Genomic DNA, 25,064 nt, shown 5'->3' on the forward strand with positions numbered 1-25,064 from the left:
GCTACTGTTTGGTATAATCTGTAACATCACCGCATCCTATTTTTAAATTGATCATATGTTTTGTACATAACATCTGAATCTGTAACTGTAACCAGTAGCTGTCAAATAATGTAGTATATTCCACTGAAATGCAGACAGTATATTCTCAAGTATAGTACAAGTACCTCAGGAGTACAGTACAGAACTTAGTAACTGTACACCACAGTTTACAGAACGCCACGGTTCTATTCTTCCATTCTGCCTCTACTTATGACACGAATGAATGTGACACAACACTTATTCTGCTTGTGGCTGCAGTCACTGAGGAGATCTTGGTTAATCCACGATTATTTCTTATGTTTACGAAGCTACGGACTATTTCAACTCTTCGTTAATCCTCTGCTGATTTCTCATCATATTATAGAGGTCAGTTACCGGTTATCACACGGAACACTGATGACTTCAAAAAGCTGTTTAAGACTGACTTTCATCCTCAGGTCTATCATATGGAACTATTATATTTTGACTCTTTTCACACATAATATGACCGTTATTATATTTCCCACCCAAGATGGTGACAGTAGCCTACTGATGGGAAACAGCTTTAATGCTAAGCAAATATCACAGAGTAAGAAACAGGTTAAAGAAATGAATAGAGTCTGGTTGGGGGCAGGTTTTGGTTAGGTTGGCATTTAGATTTCACTCTTAAAAACTTAAACATATCTTTCACAAGGCAGTCAGATGATTCCAGTTGTTTGAAATGATTTTCTTCAGTTCGGTGGATTAAGTATTGCTAGTGGGAGGTGAAATAATTGCTTTTTTCTTTGATTTTTTTTGTTATAAAGTGCCTTTATGTAGCCATTATGAGCACAAATAGACAGATTTCCTTAGCTAAAAATGTATTATTTCTGTTTTTATTTTTTTCCAATCAGTCTGACAAATTTACTTTATTGCATTTAAATCCATTGTGTGGAAGTAGAAAACATAAAAGATAAGAAGAATACACATAATAGATACAAGAAAATAGGTAACAGATAAAGAGCACAATCGACATGCTACTGTAAGTAAAAGTAGCAATACCACACTGAAAATACTCCACTACAAGTAAAAGTCCTGCATTCAAGGAAAAGTATGTAAATATCATCAGCAAAATTTACTTAGTAGTATCAAAGTAGTCAATTTCAAGTACGCTATCAAATTCATAAGTACTCATTCTGCAGTGAAATGGTCCCTGGCAATGTCATATCTGATGTTTCTGGAGTAATGGCACTGCATTAATGTGTGTGTTGCATTTTACTGCTGTAGATGTTTAAGCTTGAGCTCATTTGAACTACTTTATTTACTGTTGGGTAGTTTAATCTGCAGCAATGCATCATAAAATCATCATATTGTTTGTAGCGTCGCTGTCCTGTGAGAACCACGTATCTCTAAAAAGTCAACTTTTCATGAGCTCAGAGAAATGTGAAGTTTCAGCTCTGTGACGATGCGTTTTCCAGCTGATCAAAGGCTTTAAAATCATTTGTTTAGCTTCAGGAGGAGGAGAATTTCCTCAACCCATAAAGGAACACTTCATCCTTCAGTTCGTCACAAACATTCAAATTCAAAATCACCACACTTGGAGCTACATGGTTTTCACTGGACAGGAAGGGTGCCAAAAATCGCAATCTGAAAAGTAACTAGCTGTCAGACAAAAATAGTGGAGTAAAACTATAAAGTTGCATAAAATGAAATACCCAAGTAAAGTACAAGTACCTCTAATTTGTACTTAAGTACAGTACTTAGTTATATTCCACAACTGAAAGTAATTAAGGAATATGCATTATGCAAGCCCTAACTAATTCACAATTAATCAAATGACCACAAACAGTCAACCTGGGGGCCGTATGGGGCCCCAATGGGTCTGGGGTCTTGGGGCCCAGTATTAATCCAGCCTTGAGGGTTGGTCTTACTGAAGTGAATGCACATTGGTTCTGAAATTTGAATCGAATCAATACTTTTACTTTTGATACTTTAGTACATTTTTATTAAGTTTGAAATTGTAATTACAGAGTATTTTTGCAACGTGGTACTGGCTGTTTTAGTTAATACTTTCTTTCAGCACTGGTCACTGAATCCCGCTCTGTCTCTGTCCATCACTTCTCAGTCATGGCACGACAAAGCAGTCGCTTGCTTTCAATGGGGTACTATCATAACGATGAAGAACCTCTGGTTTCATACAAGGAGAGCCCATACAGGTGAGCTGGAGAGTGTGTGTGGATGTGTGTGTATGTGCTGCATGCAGTGGTGGAAAGTAACTGAGTACATTTACTCAAACACTGTACTTGTACTTTACTTATTATAACTTAGTACTTAGTATTTCTGTTATGTGCTACTTTATTCTTCTCCGTTACATTTCAGTGAGAAATATTGTGCATTTTATCCAACTACAATTTAACTGAATCTATCTATCGTTGCTTTACTGATTAAATTTTACATACAAAACACAATGATGATTAAAAATATGATGCATTACTGCAGATTAAACTACCCAACAGTATTTAAAGTAATTAAAGTAATCAAACTTAGCTCCCTCTCCACCAGCTTTGACATTAAAATGCCTCTTACACATCAATTATCAGTAATAAAATTCAATATGATAATATATCATAATATAACTCTAACGGGGCCATTCTGCCACATGATTACTTCTACTTTTGATACTTGATGCACATTTTCCTGATAGAACTTACTGTATGTACTTTTACTCAAGTAAGATTTTAAATGCAGGGCTTTAATTTGCAATAGAGTGGTTTTATAGTGTGGTGTTGCTTCTTTTACTCAAGTAAAGAGTGCTTCTTCCATCACTGGCTGCATGTGTAGTTTCCATTCAGTCACGACAATGTATTGTTCTTCTCTCTAAATCTTCACACTTCAGTCTTTTCTCATTTCACTGCCTCTTTAAGGGTCTTTCGAAGGAAGAGGGGTCGCCGCCATTCTGGAGCCAGCACCTTTTCAGACATGTCGAGCACATCTTTTGGTGACGACATTGGCCACCTTCCTGCCAGCAACTGGAGGGGCAGAAACAGTTGTAAGGAATTAAACTTACCTGAAAGCACACCAGCTAATGACGGACATTAAATAGTTTCACTCTGTTATCGAGCTCTAACCATCCTCTCTTTCTGCAGTCTGTATGAGGTTTTGCCAGAAAAGAGTTTTCAGCCTCATCTTCATCATCCTAATGTGTTTTGGTAAGTCATCAAAAATCACCTCTAGTACACAAGCATTTTTGAATTGTCATGGCATAGCAGGGCTTTGAGCTTGGTGGTATTTTTTTTAGTGGTATATACCCCTATTCGATGTTTGGGTCTCTCTCCTCAGGAGGATGTCTATACAAAATGTATGCTTCAAGCAGGACCCGTGTCAGTCAGGGTTTGGGGCGGCCAGAGAACATGGTACAGTATGACCCACAAGACTTAGCTTATATGTTCATTTCTTGCTCCTGCATTTGTAATGCTATAGTTAAAATCACCTGCGTGCCTCCCCACTAATAAACAAATCTTTCTTGACTTGAGTCAGGACTCAGCTGGAAATGAGGTGAGGATGATGCAGGCGCAGCTGACAAAGCTGCAGGAGGACATGGCTGGAGCTGATGTTAAGATGATGCAGATGCAGCTAAAAGAGCTGCAGGAGGAGTTGCTCCGTCTGAGGAACAAGCTTCTTCCTGTGGCAGACACTATGCCAAACTTTGCTCTGGAATCACAGGGTAAGTCATCTTCATCATCATCTTCATTTGACAAATTGTAATCTGCAAATTTGCTGTTTGATTGTGATCTTGTTCTGTCTCTGTGTGAAGGTTGATGTGTATTTGTTTGTGTGCAGGTGCCACTGTCCCTCATTATCTTAGCTCAGAAACCTATCACACCCAGCCGCCACTTGTTACATTTTGGGGGATACCTTTATGGTATCCACCTGCAAACCCCCGGACTGTTATCCAGGTAGGAACCACATACACACACACATGCATGCACACTTACAAACCCTTCTCCTAAACTCCTCCTTTTCATTCTGTCGCTTCCTCTCCTTCTCCTCAGGGACACTCCTCACCTCTAACTCCTGGTCGCTGCTGGGCCTTTGCAGGTAGACGAGGGCATGTTTTTATATCCCTGTCCCACCCAGTCACCATCACCCATGTGACACTGGGTCACATTTCAAGCATGCAGTCCCCAGCTGGCTTCACTTACAGTGCGCCAAGGGAGTTTTCTGTCTATGTAAGTCCTAAATTTACCATCATTTCATTGGAGCTGTCCTTGATGCCACTTACATTTTTACTATCACACAAAAAAAGCCACAAGCTGTTCAACGGCATGTCTCTCTCTCTCTTTCTGTCTCTGTCAGGGAATGAAGAAAGTGGATGGTGAAGCGACCCGCCTAGGAACCTTTGTATATGATCCAAATGGGGAGTCATTACAGACCTTCAAACTCCCTGTGAGTATTAAACCACGCAGCCTGGGTCATGGTCCGGAATGTTTTTGGTACAGCAGGGCAAGCACAATGGACTGACAGAAATGCACATATCAAGGAAAATTATAGTCGGGGCTCAAGACCTGTAATAGATGCTTTTGGGTGATACCGTAGCAAATAGTTTGGCATGTTTGGTTGTGTGTGTTTTCAGAGACAACCAACTTTGATTAACAATATCTGCTCACTGTTTTTGTCCAAGCCACCATTCTTTGTCTAGTGTCGCTGTAATATACTGGGAAACCATAAAACACCCAAACGATACATCTACATGACATCAGAGTTTCCTCCAGCTCTGGTTTCTCATTTGTATTCCCCAATCTGACGACATTTGCTGTATGAGAAATCCAGGGGCTAAAACTGGAATTATGCTTCTGTGAAGATCCGCGTAAGCATGTATGCGAACCTACGCAGAAAAGGGTGGGTAATCATTGGCTGCAGGGGCCCGCAGCTGAACCATGTGTACTTTTAACGATGCGTTGTGCAGACATACGTGTCAAGCAAGCTGACTGGTTGATTTAACTGATGTTGGGAGGCGGTTTCAAAACAGAAAAGAAAAAAATGGAAAAAGTTAACAAGTTGTACATATAAGTATAAAAGAACCAGCCGTACGAATGTCGCTAAACAATCCCTGTGCTTTTTTGCCTATATACAGCCCGGAGAAGCATGTTTTAGCCTTTACCCAACTAGCATGATTTAGCTAACAGACAAAACTTGACTCCGTGCCAAAGCTTACTAGTTGAAACTTGCACTTTAGAATTAATTCTCCTTATGTGCTCAGATTTAAGCCTTGTAATGACAGTCCAAACCTTACTCGGTCACTTTAGCAGGTAGTGTGGAATGTTCCTGATGCGTATTCATCGGAGTCATAGAGCAATGAAATCAGATATACAAGATAAATTTTCCTTTTAGGTGATGTTCCCATTTATTGCAAAGATGATGAATAAAATAGACTTACATTACACAACTTGGCTTGCAGTTTATGGCTTACCGTAAGAACTGTGTGCTCACCAGCACCTACTAACCCAGACTGATCTTACCTGCTCTAATTAATACACCTGGTGCTCAGCTGTAATCATTACACATGAAGAAAAACAATACTTCCCCTAGTGGTCAAATCAGACAGTACATATAAATGGCTCCTACAAGCCTAATTAGAGTGTTTTGGGCATACTTAACAGTAATTATGTGGTTCAAAGAGAATATTGAACCAAAGAAAGTCATATACCAAACCAAACATCCTGTACAAAACCGTACGGGATGAATACATGTAGCCTTCCGTTACACTCTGCTCTCCACTTTAGCTGGTTTCCTTTCCTTTTTTTTTTCCTGATTTCGCATCCTCCAATTTTTGTTAACTATTCTTGTGTGACCACTCAACCAACTCTCAAATCTTTTCTATTTTGTCTCTCATCAGGGTCATACAAAAGGTGTCTTCAGATTTGTGAAATTGCAGATTGAGAGCAACTGGGGCCATCCAGAGTACACCTGTGTGTACAACTTCAGGGTCCACGGGACAATGCCATCTGTAACCGCTTAGAGAATAAACATGTCCAAAATAAAACGAAAAAAGACTGAAGAGAGCTTTATTGTCATTGTCTCCGACAACGAAATTGCAGCTGCATCTACAATCAGGTGCTGAGTCATTAAGATATAAAAATAAGGATATCAAGTACCAAATATGCAATATAATGTTTTAACAAGAGAGAAAGTCAATGGGGAAAAAAAGTTTAGAAAATAATGTTTAGAAATAAACATCCATGTGTCTGTCCATGTACAGTATATCGCCATAGAAATATCAATATACAGTGGTAAGGTGGTGTCACAGTTTGGGTCTGGGATCAGGGAAACAAAGATAAATTAACCAAAGATTCTGAATGAGAAAGCTTGATTTAACTTAATGTAATTGAATTTGCAGTCACAACGACATAAAGGGTTGAATGGGCATTCATAATGAATTTGGGGTTTTGTTGTATTGGTATGTATTATGAATTTGTAATTGATGTAATAATAAAGTCTCACAACTTAATGTATTATTATGATGTGGCAATTCTAAACTGAACCAAGGATGGTGTTTGATAAACTGGCTTAGAAAATGTAAGTTTATCATGGGGTAATTTTTTAAATTACCATTTATATGACCATGAAAAATGTGTGTATGTGTTGCATGCAGTGGTGGAAAGTACCATCACCATGAGTACATTTACTCAAGTATTCAATTCAGTTTTATTTATATAGCACCAATTCATAACGGAAGTTATCTCATCGCACTTGTCCTAGAGAGCAGGTCTAGACCGTACTCTTTATAATATTATTTACAGAGACCCAACAAATCCCACCATGAGCAAGCACTTGGCGACAGTGGCAAGGAAAAACTTCCTTTAACCTCAAGCAGAACCAGACTCAAGGTGGGGGGCCATCTGCCGCTGCCGGTTGGATTAAGAGAAAGAGAGAGAGAGAGAGAGAGAGAGAGAGATCTCTGGTTCTGCCGTGTCACTTTTGAGAGTTCCGCAAGGTTCTGTAATTGGACCAATTCTATTCACCTTATATATGCTTCCTTTAGGCAATATTATTAGGAAACACTCCAAAAACTTTCATTGGTATGTAGATGATGGCCAGTTATATCTATCGATCAAGCCAGATGAAACTAACCAGTTAGTGAAACTTCAAGCATGCCTTAAGGACATAAAAACGTGGATGACCAGTAATTGTCTGATGTTAAACTCTGACAAAAGGTCAGGCACAATTGTATCTTAAAGAGCTCATAGTACCTTACTACCCGACTAGAACACTGCGCTCCCAGGATACAGGGTTACTTGTGGTTCCTAGAGTCTCCAAAAGTAGAATGGGAGCCAGAGCCTTCAGTTATCAAGCTCCTCTCCTGTGGAATCAGATCCCAGTTTGGGTTTGGGAGGCAGACACCATCTCCACATTTAAGAGTAGGCTTAAGACTTTCCTCTTTGATAAAGCTTATAGTTAGGGCTGGCTCGGGTGAGTCCTGAACCATCCCTTAGTTATGCTGCTATAGGCCTAGACTGCTGGGAGACTTCCCGTGATGCACTGAGCTCCCCTCTCCTCCTCTCCCTCTCCGTCTGTATGCATTCTTATCCCATTAGTGCATGTTACTAACTCGACATCTTCTCTTTCCTATAGTTTTGTGCTTACTCGTCTTTCTCCTCTCTCTTTCTGTCGCTTTCAGCAGGTACTTGTGCCTCCGGAGCTGTAGAGTCTAGATCTATGATTGCAAGCCACCATCTGTTGCTGCTACAATTATTATTATTAGTCTTATTACTATTATTATCATCATTATTCCTATCATTATTACAATTATTAGTTTATTAGTATTATTATTACCACTACCATTACATTATTATTATTATTATTAAATTCTATGTGGAATTTGCATTGTGCAACTGTATACTCTCTTACCTCCTGATCTCTCTCTCTCTCTCTCAACCCAACCAGCAGTGGTGGATGGCTGCCCACCCTGAGTCTGGTTCTGCTGTTTTTCTTTGCCACTGTCACCAAGTGCTTGCTCATGGTGGGATTTGTTGGGTCTCTGTAAATAATATTATAAAGAGTACGGACTAGACCTGCTCTCTAGGACAAGTGTAATGAGATAACTTATGTTATGAACTGACGCTATATAAATAAATAAATAAATAAATAAAGTGAATTGCACATGTACATCTGGGGGCATTGAGGATTTTAATCACAGGCAAAACAAGGTCTGCAGAGAAGAAACTGATTAAATGTAATGCTAAACAATACAAACACAAGCAAGAACAGAGGGACAATAATTATTGACAGTTTTTGTTGAGCAAGGTTACATGTGGGGAAGAAGGCAGATTCGGGAGAGAGGAAGTATTTTATTGTATGTGAGCACTTTCAGGAGATTAAAAACATAATCATTCTCACAAGACATAAGCAAGAATGATTTGTTGTTCATTTTGCTATAAACGCAATTATGAATTTACCAAATGACACACGTTGTATTATTTTATTTCATTATTAACTCTCCGAGCTACCCTCCTAAGCAGAAGGTGGCGGTAATGCATCAAACGTTACTGTTGGTTGCCAATAGCCACTGAAAGACAAGAAGAAGAACGCCCATTTTTTTTTTGCTCACAGTAGGCATCGAAGTGTGCTGAAATATCAACAGACAGAAGAGGACAAAGAGCTGCAATGGACGGGTAAATGTGTTTATATTACAGCTAATGTTTCTGGGTGCACTTTCCACAGCTGTGCATGTGACAGAGACAGAACTAGCCGTTCCCTGTGATCAATTTAAGATATGCTAACTGTTAGCTCAACTGCGAACCTTGATACTGTGCGTTATATTGCGAAGAACAGGACGTTAGCTAGCTTACAACACCAAATCACAACCAATAAATATGGTAGTTGAATGTTGTTTTGCTTGTAGGGAAACAGAAATGTATGGTAGAACATGACTCAAGAGCATATTTTACGTATCATCTGGGTCGTCTAACGTCGGCCATGTGATAGCTAGCAAGCTAGTCCGCAAAGGGTAATAATCCATTTTAGCATATATCACTTTCTCTTGTGCTAAAATGAATGTTAACGTTTGCTCTGTTACATTAATGTATCGATAACTGTGAAATGTGTGCATTGAATGTGTGTATGATAAATGGCGACAATTATTGTATTAGTGTAACAAGCTATTAGCCCCGTGTGTGGACCATGTCATAGTCGACATGGTAGGCGCACCTGACAGTTCGTAAGGATCCTTTGTCTGAAGCGAGAGTATGCTACACGCGACCTCTGCCGGCTTATTGTTTACAACATTAGCTATTCCATTGTGAGAGCAGGTGACTTAAACATTAATACCGGTAACTCATATCTACCATATTTGCTGTCGCCACATAGAGAGATAACAGCATGTGACGTTACAAAATAACTAAATAACGTAGTGAAAAACGGCAAAGGGGCTTTTATTTTTCAGACAAATTGAAAAACAATCGAATTGCTCAAATCTAATATTTGCGTGGAAAAGGTTCAAATATTTAAGAATTAATTGTGCTGTTAGTTGGGCCCTCAGTTTCATTTGGGGTATATTTAAAGCAGGTTAGTCTCCATAATGGTATTTGATGTCTTTGAAGCTACTTGGACGAATTGATTAAAAATGTTGCTTAGTATGTTTTTAGGATGTTGTCACAGTTTGTGAAGTAAAATGCCAAAACATTTTCATCCAGGTTAAACTCTCAACAGCACCAGTCTCCCTTTCCTTTTGAATGGAATAAATCATTTTCCTTGAATTTGAAATGATGAATTATTATTATAATTATTATTTTCTCTTATTTTCCTTTTTTTCCCCAATGTCCCTGTATTCTCTCCATTGGCAGTGATGTTGCGGTTGGTGTGAAGGCAAGCAGTCTTACTTTTTACTATTTTTACCTCAACACACTTTAATTTACTATCTATGGACTGCATGTACAGTAGTTGAAATTTAGGAAAGGGCAGGTGAATAGATTTGATACCTTTTTTTATTAGTGTTGGCTGTGAAGTTACAAGATAATATACTAAAAAGATTTGTTAAACTTGGTAGGATTGTAATAAATGACAGAGGGTGTAATTTCATAAAGCTAAAAGTAAAGCCATCAAAGTTATTTGTAATTTTCTCCTTTGTTTGCTGCTAAATGTTACTGTGAGCAATAACAGGCTGTCAGGGGATTTTATTACATTGGTGTTCTGTAAGGCAGACAGAGATTATACAGTATAATGTTTGATGTATGTTTGGTAGTATTATGTCACTCTGCTTATAGTAATATTTTTAGAATTTGTCAGAAGTTGGGATGTAAATGAAAGTTTAATTTCTTTTTTTGTTGTTGTTGTTTTTCCAGAGAGGCTCAGATGAGCTCAGCATGTACGGTAGCAGCCCCAACTCTATGACTGGTACGTACAACACACCATCATTTAAAGCTGGAATCCATAATGTTTTGTGTACATCGGGAGGTGGTCAGGAAGTGAAAGTCTGATTGTGGTACCTGAACCTCAGTGGGTCAGTGGTAAGAGCTGAGCTGCTGGTGATAGAAATCATTGTAGCATGTATGACATTGTCTAGCCTGCAATGCTGTCTATTATGCAATTAGCCTACTTAGGGCTGAACCGAATGTCTGTCTTTATTTTATTTTATTTTTTTTACATTCAAAGCTTCTGTTGAGATTTTCGAATGAAGCTTTGAATGTCTGTCATCATATTTTATGACGTCGTCACCATAAAAGAAAAAATCCTCGATTTGAATAAAGTGATACGTCGGATTAAATGAGTCTTTTTTATTTTATTAAATCAACTTTCTTTAATGAATAGAACTCGTCAGTTATCATGCTGTGAGATTGCTGCTAGACCGCTCCAGTGATACAGGTGCGTGCCTCCAAACAGGCACACACTGTGTTTTTTGACCACAGCGGGTTTTTTTGACAGGCGAAACGCTAACAAATATGGATTGAAGCAGAATGTTTCGTTAGATAAAAACATGTGAATTGTGGAAATGATTACGTCTGTCTTTTTTTTCAATACATTTGGACTTTTGAACTTTACAGCGCTCTGGAGTTATTGGAAATGTTTGGATCACACGAGTTGGAAACAATCCTATGCAGACACTAGGGTTGAGCGATTGGACAAATTTATAGGAAATCTCTGGGCTGTTGTTGGGCTGACGGTGGCCGGTTGGCAAATGTTAACAAATCGCATTAGACTAGCATTAGACTCGTAAGCAAGAATGTGAATGTACTAGTGTGCTTGTATACCTATGACATGACAGAGATCAGAAAGTGAATAAAGTCATTCGGTTATGAAAAGATCAAAGCCTGTTGGGATGCCAGTAAGTCTGGCCGAGGCCGCCAAAATGGTCAGAAAGGGACTGGCATGGTGAAATAGGGCAGAAACGCAATGTTCTTCAGTAGAAACAGAAATATATATTGTTGGAAGAATTTGCACATTTATTGTCAAGTAAAGACATTTTTATATGTTTCATTTAAAAATCTGTTTTAAAATAAAATGTGAGTGAAGTTAGTCATTAAATTGTGTTTTCATGCTCTTTGTAAGACTTATGAATAAATGAATCAGTGAATGAATTTTATGTTCTGTATCTGTAAGGTACCAAATTGCATCCAGAGGGCTGGGTTATTTTCTGGATTAATTATTTGGTCAAAATGTCATCAGAATGCATACAATACAAAAACCAAAGACAATTGAGAAGCTGAAACTAGGGAACATTTTTGTTTGAAATATGACTTAAACGATAAATTGAGTATTAAAATAGTTGCACATTATTTTTCTGTTGACCGAAAAATAGAATAATCCACTAAAAGGCCATTTTCACAGCAGACATTTTGACTGGTCACAGTAGAAAAAGCACAGGTGTTACTGATAACATTAATGATGGGTCTGATCTGTTGAAGTGTCCCAGAAACCCGTGACAGTGAGCCAGCATGCATAATACCAGTACCCTGAAACTGAATCTGCTAAATGGAGCCTAGTTATCATTCATTTCAGTATTTACATTTGTTCTTTACTCTGACTTGTTCTCCTTGAAAATGCCTATTGCTTAAGCTGTAATCTAGAGTTGTGGTGTCATATGATAATTTATTTATATTTATTATTTGTGTGTGTGTGTGTCCATGTTCAGCGAACGGCAGTGATAGTAAGAAACAGCGTCTGGATGAATCCCCTCCCTCCAGAGTTCTCCACATCAGGAAACTTCCCAATGAAGTGTCAGAGACTGAAGTCATTGCTCTGGGGCTGCCCTTTGGAAAGGTCACTAATATACTGATGCTGAAGGGGAAAAACCAGGTAAACTATAACAAAACTCTATACCATCAGCCAACACTTGGGGGGGGGGAGGAAACAAGAACAGTCTTGTAATCACATTTAAGTTCGACTTAATAATAATGTCCTTGTTAAGAAAAGGACAGTGACACATCAGGGCTGTACGTTAACCTCGCATTACATCAGTGGCTGTGGCTGACACAGCAGCGAGTGTGAGAGAGCGAGCAGCAGAAAGTGATGGTGAATGGAGCAGAGGAAAAAGAAGAAAACATAAGCAGTAAGTTGTCGATCTGGCAGTAAATGTAACGTTACAGTGTGTCAGTTAATAAATGCTGCAGCTTCTCAAGACCGAGAAAAGTGTCTCTGTTGTTTCCCAACTGCTGGAAAAGTGAAGGGAGTTAGCCCCGAAGTAAGAATCGACTTCGGCCCTGGAGGAGAGCCAACATCTCCCCAGTGCTTCCCAGCTATGGTCTGGAAGCTGAGCAGGAAAGGCTAACAATTGGTAGGGATGCACCGATCTTTTTTCAGATCCAGTTCAGATCCCATAATTTGGAAATCTGCTGATCCGGTACTGGTGTTTAGCATTAATTAATAATCTGTATGCCTCACTGTGTCGAAGAGACTGGGATCATTCTTTTATGTGTAAGGCAACAAACATCAGGTTTGACTTAAACATTGCTTTCCTAACTTTGTAGAACAAAATGTAACAAATAAATACATAGATTTAAATTTCCTGAATTGTTTATTAATAAAATAATAATCATGCACCAGCAACTTGGTAAAAGATCTTAAGTATTAACAGGAATTACAATTCAAGTGTAATTCAGCAACAAATTGGTCCGAATTAAAATTCCATAAAACAATACAACTGCATCAAATGAGTAGCCTGAGTAGGCTAGTTTAAGTTAACTGTTTTATGGAATTTTTATTAGACTTAATTATTTATAACCCACAGAAGACAATCCTCAAATGATACACAGATATCTCACTACTCACGAACATGTATTTTTTTATTTGTGATGTGTAAAGTCATATCCACAAAAATATAGAGCAGTTTGCAAATATGCATAACTTACTCTGTAAATATGTATTTTAATTTCACATTAAAATGATAGAGGTTTTACAAATGTAAATAGTTTCACCACAACAAATACATGTAAAGTGATATTTCCGCATTTGTGGATCCATTTTTACACGTGAAACGGGTTTTGCACATTTCCTGTCAGCATGTGGGCCTCGTGACTTCCCTCCTCTTTTTGTGGAATTTTGTCCAATTCGTACCACAGCGGATCTGTAAAAATGGAATCTGTAAATTGAGGTGCAGTTACTAGCTACACCAGCACGTGGCGAGGTTCCCTCACATGAGCTGATGGAACTACAGTCTGTGAGCGACTGGACGAAGGCTAAACAAGAGTCATTGTACAACAGGGGAAAACAAGCTGGCTTCTACCACGAGGTTAAAGACAAGGTGGAGCGTCTTTATTTAACCCAACGGTCGTGATTCAGGATGGGGATCATCATTGTCATCTCCAGGTGAGTGTGCTGTGCTTGCTTACTGGCGTTAGCTACACTAACGATAGTGTTAGCTAGCTGTGGCAGCGGTGTACAAGCTTGCTGATGTTAGATCATTTAGTTCAGATAGAACTAGAGAGACTAGAGAGATTTTGTATGTGAGGTATGAATAGCAGCAATAGATGCTGACAACTGTAAACGTGCATGGCAAATGTTAATGTTAGGTAAATACAACCAACATCTGTGCGTGTGTGTGTGTGGGGGGGGGGGGGGATGTCGCAGGTGTGGCCCATAGCTAACTTCCTGTTTGCATCCCCCAAAGCATTATGGGAAATGTACTACTCAATTAAAATCTTCCCAAATGGAAAGAAGAACAAAAAACACAAATATTTTTTTCATTCCTTATCTTTTTTTTAAATTGTCAATTCACACTACAACTGGAAGTACCAATCATTTCAATAGCCTACATTTACAGCTGTAGTGATAACAACACATGTCAAATGTCATGCCAACAAAGCCTATTGAATTGATAGAATCAGAAGTAGGACAGTTGGCCTGATCAATGCAAAATGATCACTATCCTAGTGACGTGATGTCTATGGTTGTTTCTGCTACATGATTATGGGAATGATGGCTTGTGGATTTTCTCTGAGATATCGCTGACCCTTTCATCCCTTTCTTTCTCTCCGTCTTCTCAGCAGCACCTTGACCTCATCTCTTCTGTCATGTCACCATCACTGGACTCCAAGCCGCCATCAGCACTGGATTCTACTGCTGCTGGACAACGCAGGACTCCTCTCTGATTTTCATCTCCATCTTAACTTTTCTGTACAAGTATATAGTTAACGTTTGAATAGTTTATCACAAAGTACTTGATTTACATTTCTGTTTAAATAAATGAGCTTACTTTTGAGAATTGTGTCTTGTAGTAAACTTAAAAAGTGTAATCAAAATTACAGCAGTGTTGTCTTTTACTTGTTTGTTTCCTGATTTTTAAAGGCTGCACTAACCCTACTTTTCTGAATTTATTATACAGTTCTAGCTGTTCTGTTATTGGCTTCCTGCCACTACCATATCTGCATTAATAGGGGCTGGCCAGCTCTGTTGACTGTCCCTATTGTATTCACTGGTGTTATTATTTTTGTATTTCTTAAATAAACTAAAACTGCCTTCCCGCGCACTATGGCAGAGCTGAGCAGTGATGGTGGCAGGCAGTGAGAGTAGCAGGCTGACAGGTTAGCAGATGATCCTGAAGCACAAAGAAACAAACGTGGGTTCAGGTAAAAACACAAAGAGACAAACTTAATATTCACTATACTAAGGCGGCCAAGAGCGTTTGGTACCAAACAGGCAGCAGGAACGATCTGGCAAAGAGTGGACGAAGGGCCGGACTTCCAGTGCTGCTGGACTGGTGGCTGATGGATGGCAGGTGTGCAGACAATCAGGCAGCTGGGGGAGAGAGAGGAGCGCCATAGCACAGACACATACAGAGAGAAAGACAGGAGACACGAGGGAAGGGGAGAAAAGACCGGAGTCAAGGCACTAGCCATGACAAAAGTATAAGTTAACTGAAAATCAGTGTATGCCCGCCCAACCGCCCTGAGCTGAGGTCAAGGTGCTGCTGAGAAGATAGAGAGAAAGGGATGAAAGGGTCAGCGATATCTCAAAGAAAATCCACAAGTCACATCATTCCCATAATCATGAAGTAGAAACACCAGAGACATAATGGTTTACAAAGCATTTCACTTTTAATTTACTGTCACCTTTTTTCCACCATTTAAACTGAGGTTACACATTATGTGCAGTAAACATTTTAGTGGAACTGCAGCTGTCAGTTTGTTAGTCAGTTATAAAAACAGGACATGCAGAGGTTTTATTCTGAGCTGAGCTGACTTGATGCTCTGTAATATTTGAATGTGAAGGCAAAAACCGCTGTTCAAAGAAATGATTGACAGCGCATATAAGTGGTAACTTCAGATAGTCCTGAGTAACTAACTAATATCCAACCAGGATTTAGATTCTGACAGTAAACCTCCACTAACTAATTTGTTCTGATAGCGCTATGATGCGGAGTGAATGAATGAGGAAATGAAACGAGTCTGGCTCTGTAAGAGGGACGAGACACAGAGAAACACAGGGTTTGTGGAAGAAAACCTGCTAGCGAGCAGGCTAAGTACACAGAGTTGGTTATCTCTCTTTCTGAAACTGAAAACCCAGAGTTTGCCTCAGTTTTCTGAAACAGGGCCCTGAACTTAAATGATCTACACAAATAAAAAAATACATGTTAGTGGATAGTGAGATATTTGTGTATCATGGTACACATTTGTGGATTGTCTTGTGGGTTACAAATAATAAAGTCCAACAAAAACTTCCATACGGTTTGTAATGTGTCTGTTCAGAACATGGTGGTTTATAGTTTTAACCACTGGTGAGGTGGCTGTTACATTTCTTGACTCGAGCTGTATTTTGTTATAGAGCGAATCACAATCGCTGCTGACGCATGACAGTACACGCACACAGGCTTAAACATAGAATTGAATTCAGGGGATCAGGTCTGATCCAGCTGTTTGAGTCAGTATCGGACCAATATCAGTATCAGATTGGTGCATCTCTAACAGTCAGTTCATAAGTAAGCTATATAATATAATAAATAACTCTAGCATGTAGGAATTGTTAGTAAACAATTATGATTAATAATTTATTTTATAACGTGATGACAGTAGCTAGTTTGGGCTAGTTTGGTCAACAACGTAGTTTATTACCTAGATAGCTAGCTATCTAGCTAGAACAGTGATTTTCTAAGATGACACGGTGGAGAAGGTGAAAATGACAACTCACGACATGTTGTGTTTCATGGCAAATGGCTGGCTAGCTAGCTGTACTGAAGCTGTCAGAGAGCACGTGATTGCACGTCGTGCATATTCCACGTACATTCTAGATTACGTGCATCGCGGGCTGTTTTTGAACATCCCCAGCATCAGTTTAACGTCAAAACTAGCCACACCAGTAAATTCTCTTTCACTCTCTCTTATAATATGTAATCAGTATCAGTAGCCTACTATATTACATTTCTGAAGTATACACAGTGCAGTCACTGATGGGTGGGCGGGACTGTCATGTATTTTGATGCTTTAAATTAGAGATGCACAATATTGGATTTTTACAGATATCCAATAACTTATTTTGGCAGATTGCTGATGCGATATATGCACAAAAAGTGCATAAAAAACAAAAGCACTGTAATTTAACAGAATTTGAGGTAGCAGCAATATATTTTTTTTCCCACTTGAAATAAAAAATAAACATTTTGGTCACATCTGACCAAGGCTCAAGGCTTTGTTACGCATCCCACATTTTGTTGATATGTAGGCTCCACTGCTGTCTTTCTTAGTGGGAGAAGTGACATTTTTTGAACGAGAGCAATGATTTTTGGCTCGTAAGATGTCAGTGCAATCCGAAGGCATTGGTGAAGAGCACTGTCAGTCAGTGAGCAACAAGAGCTGCTTTTTGAGTTCACGAAAGTTATCTCCTGTCCGAGCTCACAAAAACGCTCCAGTGCTTTGCCTTTGGACAGCCACCTGACGACAAAAGCAGGTTGTGGTGCTCAGCAGACATGTCTGACATTAGCTTGCAGGCTTGATGTGAAATGAAAATGAAATGAATTGTAGGCATCACTCTGTCCATTGTCGTTTTAAGCTCCCCGCTTAGTTTTGCGCAGAACACTGTCTGATGCACAATGCAGTGCGAGGACATCATCTGAGGGGCAATGGCAGACCAATGTGCTGCCAAACCACTCACTTTTCCTGCCGTGGATGGTCCATATATATATAGACCATTGTCTTTAAAAAATGCTGAAATTTTCCCAAAAACTATCTCGCCAGTTGTGTCCTTCTGACAGCAGTGAGCCAAGCAATTCCTCTTGGAAGCATTTGCCATTAAAAAAAAAAAAAAATGGACATATATGCACAACTGTGCGGCGTCAGTTCTGTCTGTGGACTCATCTACAGCTATAGACATGACATCAGCTTTCTTCAGTTCTTCTAATAACGTTTCAAACAAATCTGCAGCTAGAATTTCAACCTTGCTAATGTTTGCCATGGCGTGGATGGATTGGCAACACGTCATGGACCGTGAGGTGCCGACAGCAGGCGTAAAACTGGCAAAGCTAAAAAACTGGAAGATAGATTTCATATCCACTTGAAATACTAGGCTTGTGTAGTATGAAATAAATTGACAAAGATGAAAGCTAAGGACATTTTCTCTATAATTGTAGTTTGTTTTAGTTAGTTTTGTAAACACACAATACAGTTTCAGTTATCGTTTTTCTGGCAAGCCTAATTATTATTTCAGTTGACGAAAATGTTTTTTCACGTTTAGTTTTCGTTATTTTGTTAGGTTTTTGTTAACAATAATAACCTTGTCTCACACAAATGCATCGCAAAACTGTATCGCATGGGTGCTACTGCTGTAATTTAATTCATCGCACAGACCGATATTTAAATTTTTTTTGTAGCACGTGACATATGTCAGCGCTGCACATTGTCCTGGGGGTGATTTTGTTATTCTGCTAAAGCTCAATATTACCGTGTGTTTCCAGGCATTTCTGGAGTTGGGTACAGAGGAAGCAGCCATTACTATGGTGAACTACTACACAGCTGTCACACCACAGGTATATATATCACTGTCCATTCATGTTACACATTATTAATCATGTCTGTTCTTGTTGAAAGGGTTACTAACTGAATTATGTGTTATATTGATCTTGTTTTATTTAGGTCAGAAACACTCCTGTCTTCATCCAGTACTCCAACCATAAGGAACTGAAAACAGACTCAGCTCTGAACCAGGTATACACATAGATATTTGTACGCCAAACACAATCCTATCTCCAGGGTGAGACTGATATAGGACTTGATGCCTGTCCCCCACTATGTATCCATTGTTTTTTCTTTTCACCCAGAGAGCCCAGGCAGTGTTGCAGGCAGTGTCAGCAGTTCAGGATGGAAGCTCTCCGTCCTCTGACCCAGGAGTTTTGGACCTAGCTCCACCCCCCAGCCCTGTCCTGAGAATTATCATTGACAACATGTTTTATCCTGTGACACTGGATGTTCTACAACAGGTAAAACCTGAACACATTGTTTAGATCCACCATTCAGATTGGTACACACAGCCCCATAGTCAAGTTTTACATTTGTCCTGATGTTTGTATCTTGGTATTAAAAAAAAGCATCTGTAAAGCAAAAAAGAGCCTCTCTGGAGAGGAAAAGAGAAATGAAATCAGCATCAATGTGTAGTTTTAAACTAGAATGTTAGAAATGAAAGGGACAGTTCACCCTAAAATCAAAAATACATATTTTTCCTTTACCTGTGGTGCTATTTATCCATCTAGATTGTTTGCCGTGTGAGTTGCCGGGTTTTAAAGATATCTGCCGTAGAGATGTCTGCCTTTTTTGAATAGAAGAGAATAGTACAGCAATGACGATTTCCAGAAAACATGACCCGGTTACTCCACAGACCTAGTTGTGAGCAGTTTCATGTAGGAACTATTTTCTTTCTACCGATAGTTCCAACATGAAACACGTCTGTGGATTATTTTGAGTAACCGGGTCATGATTTCTGTAAAGAGACATTGCTGTTCACTAAAACTCGGCTACTCACACCAAAACAATCTTGATGAATAAATAGCACTGCAGGTAAGAGGAGAAATATGTATTTTGATTTTGGGGTGAACTGTCCCTTTTAAATTTGGTTATTCAAATCAAGCGAGGTCATGTTTCTGTGTTGTTCTCTATGAATTCTTTGATTCTTCCAGATCTTCAGTAAGTTTGGGACTGTGATGAAGATTATAACTTTCACCAAGAACAACCAGTTTCAGGCTCTTCTGCAGTTCAGCGACCCCGTCAATGCACAGCAAGCTAAACTGGTAGGATCACACATGTGAAAATGATGGCAGTTAAATCATCAAACCAGTAGAAAATTGCAACTACAGGTGGACAGGCCTCCCATGGTTATTTTGTTAGCATTCAGCAGTTACAGCTTCCATGAGGCTTTGACAGTGTGTCATCGGCTCAGACTAGGGTATATCCCCAGAGTATTTGCTGTTGTCTCGGAAAGTACAGATCTGAAATTGAAAGTGTTACAGCAACCATGGCCTTTACTGTAGTTTTTTTTAGGTAAAAGAAGGTAAAACAACTTCTCTTTCTTTACTGTTATATACATCTTTAGCCTCTATTTTGTTCCATAGAAAGGAGTTCATAAAAAGCAACGTGAGGGGGTTGATTTTTGACACAGCTCAAAATATTGGCTTTTTTATATGAAAATACCTTGTTGAAAGTGTAAAGTTTTTTTTGTATCTTATTATAAATAGGTCAATTCTCGAGTGAGCGGTAGCCTGGCTGTTTACACCAGAAGCGCATTACTCCACTCCAGTCAGCAAGCGATTCTGCTCTGTTCAAAAACACAATCAGCAGTGATACTATTTCTATTAAATATAGTGGATGGGCAGATCTCGATATTTCATTATGTGGGGGAACAATCGGGAATTGTAACTCCAGCAGAACAGTGGAGAGGGGCAGGAAAATCAAAAGGTTTGGCAAGCATGGGAAGCAATCAGATCATTTATATTATAATATATAATTTATATAGTTGATAATTGTGTTTTCTTGCTGGATTCGCTTGTGGCGCGCGGAGAAAATATAACAGATGCCACAACTATTGCTGCAGATGATGAGCTCCAGTAGGTTGTTTGGTTATGACGTCATGTCACTGCGTTGCTATGGTGCGAACTGCAGATGGAGAACAGGAAGTGATTTTCTACTTAGGATGCACTATCAAACTCTCAAAATGCCTATGATTTGCGTCGTTTACGTTGCTGAAATCAATCAAACCGAGAAACCACGAGGAGCTTTTATCGAGTACCAAAAGTTGTTGTTCATAAGGGGAAAAAATGCCAGAAATTGACTGAAAAACGCCGGAAACAATGGCTTGCAAACTTTCATCTGCGGTTTGGAGGAGCGGAGTCGGATAATGATTGTGTATGCAGTGACCACTTCATCAAAGGTATTGTAACTTATGTGGCTAAGTTTGTGTAAAGTTAGCTAACTGTTTCCTTACTTTGTAACATTAGTTATTTTTTTCCTTGGCTTTGTTGGGGTTTGTACCCTTGATAGCAGGCAAGTCTTTGAATTCAGTTGAAAAATCGCCCCTCTTCATAAGGATCATGTCCAACATATGTTGTGATTTTTTTTTTTTTTTTGTTGATACCTTTCTCTCGTAATAGCGTCTAAATGAGCACAGTACAAATTTTCCTCCATCTCGTCCATTCTGCTTTTCACTTCCTGCCCTCCATCTGAATTTGACGCATCATCTGAGTCATGTAACTGCAAACAAAGTATTGGTTAACATAGGCACCGAAAGGAAGCTGTGTGGCCCCGGCGTAAGAATGCAACCAGTACTGGTAGTACAGTAACCTGTCTATTGTACAAGAAATTATTCACATTTTAGATTTAATATCAGTGAATTAACATAGGTCTTCTGTTTCACTCTGCCATTTAGTGCCCAACATTCAAATTAAGCAGTTAGTGGGTGAGTAAAGCAGTTAGTGGGTGAGTAAAGCATCCATCAGAATCTTACCTTTCAGCCATTTTAACTTGGCATTAGACCGATATATTGGCCTGTAAATTGTCCTGCTTGGTATGTATCTAAAAAACTCAGATCTAAGAAATCTGTATAAAGATTGTTTGATGGTAAACAAAAATAAAAGATTACCACTATACTGTCAGCTGATACGTCGTCATCTGATTTTTTTAAACTCCTAAATATCAATAGCAGTATCGGCCTCAAAAAACCATTATCGGTCAGGCAGTATTGGCATAAAACAAGCTATATGTAACATTAAGACACTATTATGATTCTTTCTCCCTCTTTCACACCTTCTTCTCCAGTCTTTGGATGGACAGAACATCTATAATTCATGCTGTACTCTGCGGATAGACTTCAGTAAACTGGTCAACCTCAACGTCAAATACAACAATGATAAGAGTCGAGATTACACCAGACCTGACCTTCCTACTGGAGACGGAGAGTCAGCCAACAAGGATCATTCTTTGTTGGGTAAATACACCTTTATCTTCATTTATCTACACCACATCCATTCATATCTACTTCCAGAGTATCCATAATACTTAACTGTCACAACTTTGGGCCCATGCTCTTAATTGAAGACCCCTCTCTAGGTGATTCTTTTGCCAGTAGTGGTGCTCTAGGCTAATCGGAGGCAGTAAATGTGAAGACAGTTCTCCTGGCACATGGCTCAGCACCGTTAGAGATAAGATTTAAAAATTTAAGTGCAGTCATTTGACTGACAAAAGTCAACTCTGGGTCTTCTCGACTGACGACTTGAATCATCGACTTTTAGGGGACAGTCCTAGAAATAACACAAAACATAACACAACAGCTGGGTGAGTAAAGCATCCATCAGAATCCATGGTGACGGACCCCTCCTTCTTAAGATGGAAAGTGGTGTGTGAGTTCTACAGTTTACCTGTTTATTTGTAACCTCTCTGTTACCACAGAGTGTCCTCCACAGCTGCTATTGTGACTTCATATAGAGTGGCTCTCTGTAGTGAAAAGCTCATGGAGAGGGACTGTTTTGGGAAAGAGCCTGTCTCTTTCACTCCCTTATTGTCCACTGTGGTTTTCTCAAGTGCTGTGTCTGTCTCAGGGGAGCCTTCTTTGGTGAAGAAATAGCCAAAACACAAGCTAAGACTGAGCAGTACTCCAGGCCAACAAGCCAACTGGAGACAGGATTTCAGTGTAGTGCACATTAGTCATCTGATACTGAGTGAGAGCATTTTGTCAGAGTGGTTTATTTAGCACTATGAATGTGAAAATAAATATTTTTGGGATGTATTTAGAATATGACTGGATACTGCAATGCAGTAGTATGCTGCATCAGTAGATTACGCTCATGCTGGGTGGTATATCAATATAACCTACATATTCTATAATCGTATATTCTGGGATTATACAGTATTACAAAGATGTTTGGCTTTGTTTCTTAACAAATAACTTATTAGATTGTTCCTTTCTGTGCCATTTACGGATTCAGAAAATGTATGCTTAAAAGATGGGTTCACAATTTTTCAAGTCTGTCTGAAAAGAATATTCAGGTACCCATATGTACACTACATTGAAACAGTTTTGGCTTTCTGTAACCATTCCTCCTGTTCATACTAGCCATTAAGAGATTACCTCCCAATATGCTTTCAATGTAGGTGATAGGGGACTAAATGCATAGTCCTTGTTCTGTGCAAAAATGTATACCAAAGGTAATATGAGGCACCAGGTACCAGTCAAACCTTACAACAACTATACAAAGTAGGTCTTACAAATTTAGCTTTTTGAAATTTGTAAATGCCCTTTCAGAATGTTAGTGAAGTAGGAAAGACTGAGTTGTAAATCCAAGGCTCCATGTGTATGGTGACTCAACAAAGACGCTAATTTGACAAAAAACAATGATAAGAAAATTATTTTATCACAAGCTAATGCAATGTGAAAGCTTGTGCCAGATTTACTACCTGAGGCTGGAGAGCTTTGCAACACCAGTCATTCCTGTTTATTGGAATGGAATTCACACAAGCACAATGCAAATACCAACTAATTTTAAAATAGTAATAATATAATGGTAGTGGTAATATTAATATGTTAATAATAATAATAATAATAATAGGAGTGACAGCTATAGGAATAATGATGACAGTATAGGTAACAGAGCCAATAACAACAACTCTAGTAGCAGTTGTTGAGCAGGAACATGGGGCAGCAGGTGGCCCACAACCACAGATCCAGACTCTGCAGCTCCGGAGGCAGAAATACCTGCTGCAATCGACAGAAGGAGAGAGGAGAGAAATGAGAAAGCACAAAACTACAGGAAAGAGAAGATGTCGAGTTAGTAAAAATGCATACAGACGGAGAGGTAGAGGAGGAGAGAGGAAAGAGGTGCATCATGTGAAGTCTCCTGGCAGTCTAGGCCTATAGCAGATTAACTAAGGGATGGTTCAGGACTCACCCAAGCCAGCCCTAACTCCAAGCTTTATCAAAGAGGAAAGTCTTAAGCCTACTCTTAAATGTGGAGATGGTGTCTGCCTCCCAAACCCAAACTGGGACCTGATTCCACAGGAGAGGAGCTTGATAACTGAAGGCTCTGGCTCCCATTCTACTTTTGGAGACTCTAGGAACCACAAGTAACCCTGCATCCTGGGAGCACAGTGTTCTAATGGGATAGTAAGGTATTGTGAGCTCTTTAAGATATGATGGTGCCTGACCATTAAGGGCTTTGTAGGTGAGGAGAAGGATTTTAAATTCTATTCTGGATTTTACAGTGTTTTCAGATTAATGAATATTTTTAATATATTTTTAATATTTTTAACGTCAAGCTTTATTTTTGGATGCTTGTACTGGTATTAGGAGTTGTATTTTTTGCAATTGAGCCAAGGCAAAACTAAATGTACAATAAAATAGTAAATTAATTTGTAATTAATCTTGAGGCATTAGTTTAATAATAATAAACAAAGGAGACAATTACATAAAGTATTTGCAGCTTCTACCAGCGTCTACACTGAGTTTTGTATTGTGTATTGACATGTTTTGTATTGACATGGGGTTGGACACGGCAGGAAAAAAAGAATATATACATTAGACAAATAAATATGAGCACTGTTGTTGCAGCGCAAGCAGAACAATGTTTTCAGATTGCAGGTTGTGCAATGAATAAAATGTTAATGGAAAAATACATTTATACATAACAGCTATGCCAGTAGCACCTACATGTGACTGTGTGAATTATACAAACTCATATTACAAAAGTTTGCCGCAGTTCAACTCCAGAAAAGTTGTCTATTACTCATAAGATTGTAATATAGCCTGACCTTGAGACTTAATTAGTTAATCTTTATAGGAGTCATTAAACATTCTTAATGGGAAGTTATAAAGATATATGACAAAAATTACATAAAAAGATGAGCAGTGTAGATGCAGCTGATTCCTCACTGGAATCCAGAGGTAAATGCAGCCAAATGCAAATTCTAAATGTTCTATCAAAAGAGTGCAGCTGTGGTCTTTTCTCTCAGTTATTTCGAAGACTTTGCAGTTCATAGAATGTGCAATGATTTGTTTTTGTAATAATCGTTATAAAGTTCACATGGCCTTCACTAAGTGAAACGGACGGTCTCTCTTGAGTTGTAGCTCTGCTCAGTTCTGTTAACATTAAGAGGTTGTGTGCTCCTCTT

General features: G+C 39.0%; 2 protein-coding genes across 4 annotated transcripts in view; both read left to right on the plus strand.

Annotated features, from left to right (window-relative positions):
* Positions 1–290: 290 nt before the first annotated feature.
* LOC122886732 (SUN domain-containing protein 3-like) lies at positions 291–6,027 on the plus strand. Of its 2 annotated transcripts, none has more exons than XM_044219276.1 (10): positions 291–405; positions 2,123–2,213; positions 2,922–3,046; positions 3,144–3,206; positions 3,337–3,410; positions 3,535–3,721; positions 3,838–3,953; positions 4,050–4,226; positions 4,354–4,443; positions 5,894–6,027. In XM_044219276.1, the coding sequence occupies exons 2-10, from the start codon at positions 2,125–2,127 to the stop codon at positions 6,014–6,016; spliced, it is 1,044 nt and encodes a 347-aa protein (XP_044075211.1). In that variant the 5' UTR covers positions 291–405; positions 2,123–2,124; the 3' UTR covers positions 6,017–6,027. The 2 variants fall into 2 exon arrangements, with proteins under 2 accessions (XP_044075211.1, XP_044075212.1); XM_044219277.1 differs by having other exon boundaries at positions 295–405; positions 2,078–2,213.
* A 2,512-nt stretch (positions 6,028–8,539) lies between these two features.
* LOC122886571 (polypyrimidine tract-binding protein 2-like) overlaps positions 8,540–25,064 on the plus strand; it is a 32,757-nt gene continuing 16,232 nt past the window's right edge. For both annotated transcript variants that reach the window (XM_044218915.1, XM_044218916.1), the window contains exons 1-9: positions 8,540–8,669; positions 9,840–9,861; positions 10,338–10,389; positions 12,125–12,288; positions 18,374–18,445; positions 18,552–18,623; positions 18,737–18,895; positions 19,589–19,699; positions 21,720–21,888. In XM_044218915.1, coding sequence (XP_044074850.1) covers positions 8,662–8,669; positions 9,840–9,861; positions 10,338–10,389; positions 12,125–12,288; positions 18,374–18,445; positions 18,552–18,623; positions 18,737–18,895; positions 19,589–19,699; positions 21,720–21,888 — 829 coding nt within the window. In that variant the 5' untranslated portion in view covers positions 8,540–8,661. The remainder of the gene's footprint in view (positions 8,670–9,839; positions 9,862–10,337; positions 10,390–12,124; positions 12,289–18,373; positions 18,446–18,551; positions 18,624–18,736; positions 18,896–19,588; positions 19,700–21,719; positions 21,889–25,064) is intronic.

The sequence above is a fragment of the Siniperca chuatsi genome, linkage group LG13 (assembly GCF_020085105.1).
Source record: "Siniperca chuatsi isolate FFG_IHB_CAS linkage group LG13, ASM2008510v1, whole genome shotgun sequence".
NCBI classification, from domain to species: domain Eukaryota; kingdom Metazoa; phylum Chordata; class Actinopteri; order Centrarchiformes; family Sinipercidae; genus Siniperca; species Siniperca chuatsi.

What these genes read in the sequence shown, in the direction of transcription:
- LOC122886732 (XM_044219276.1), top strand. Translation starts at nt 2,125, where the DNA reads ATGGCACGACAAAGCAGTCGCTTGCTTTCAATGGGGTACTATCATAAC. An exon ending in CTGGAGGGGCAGAAACAGTT is followed by an intron (nt 3,047 to 3,143) that starts GTAAGGAATTAA and finishes CTCTTTCTGCAG; the next exon opens with TCTGTATGAGGTTTTGCCAG. An exon ending in CATCATCCTAATGTGTTTTG is followed by an intron (nt 3,207 to 3,336) that starts GTAAGTCATCAA and finishes CTCTCTCCTCAG; the next exon opens with GAGGATGTCTATACAAAATG.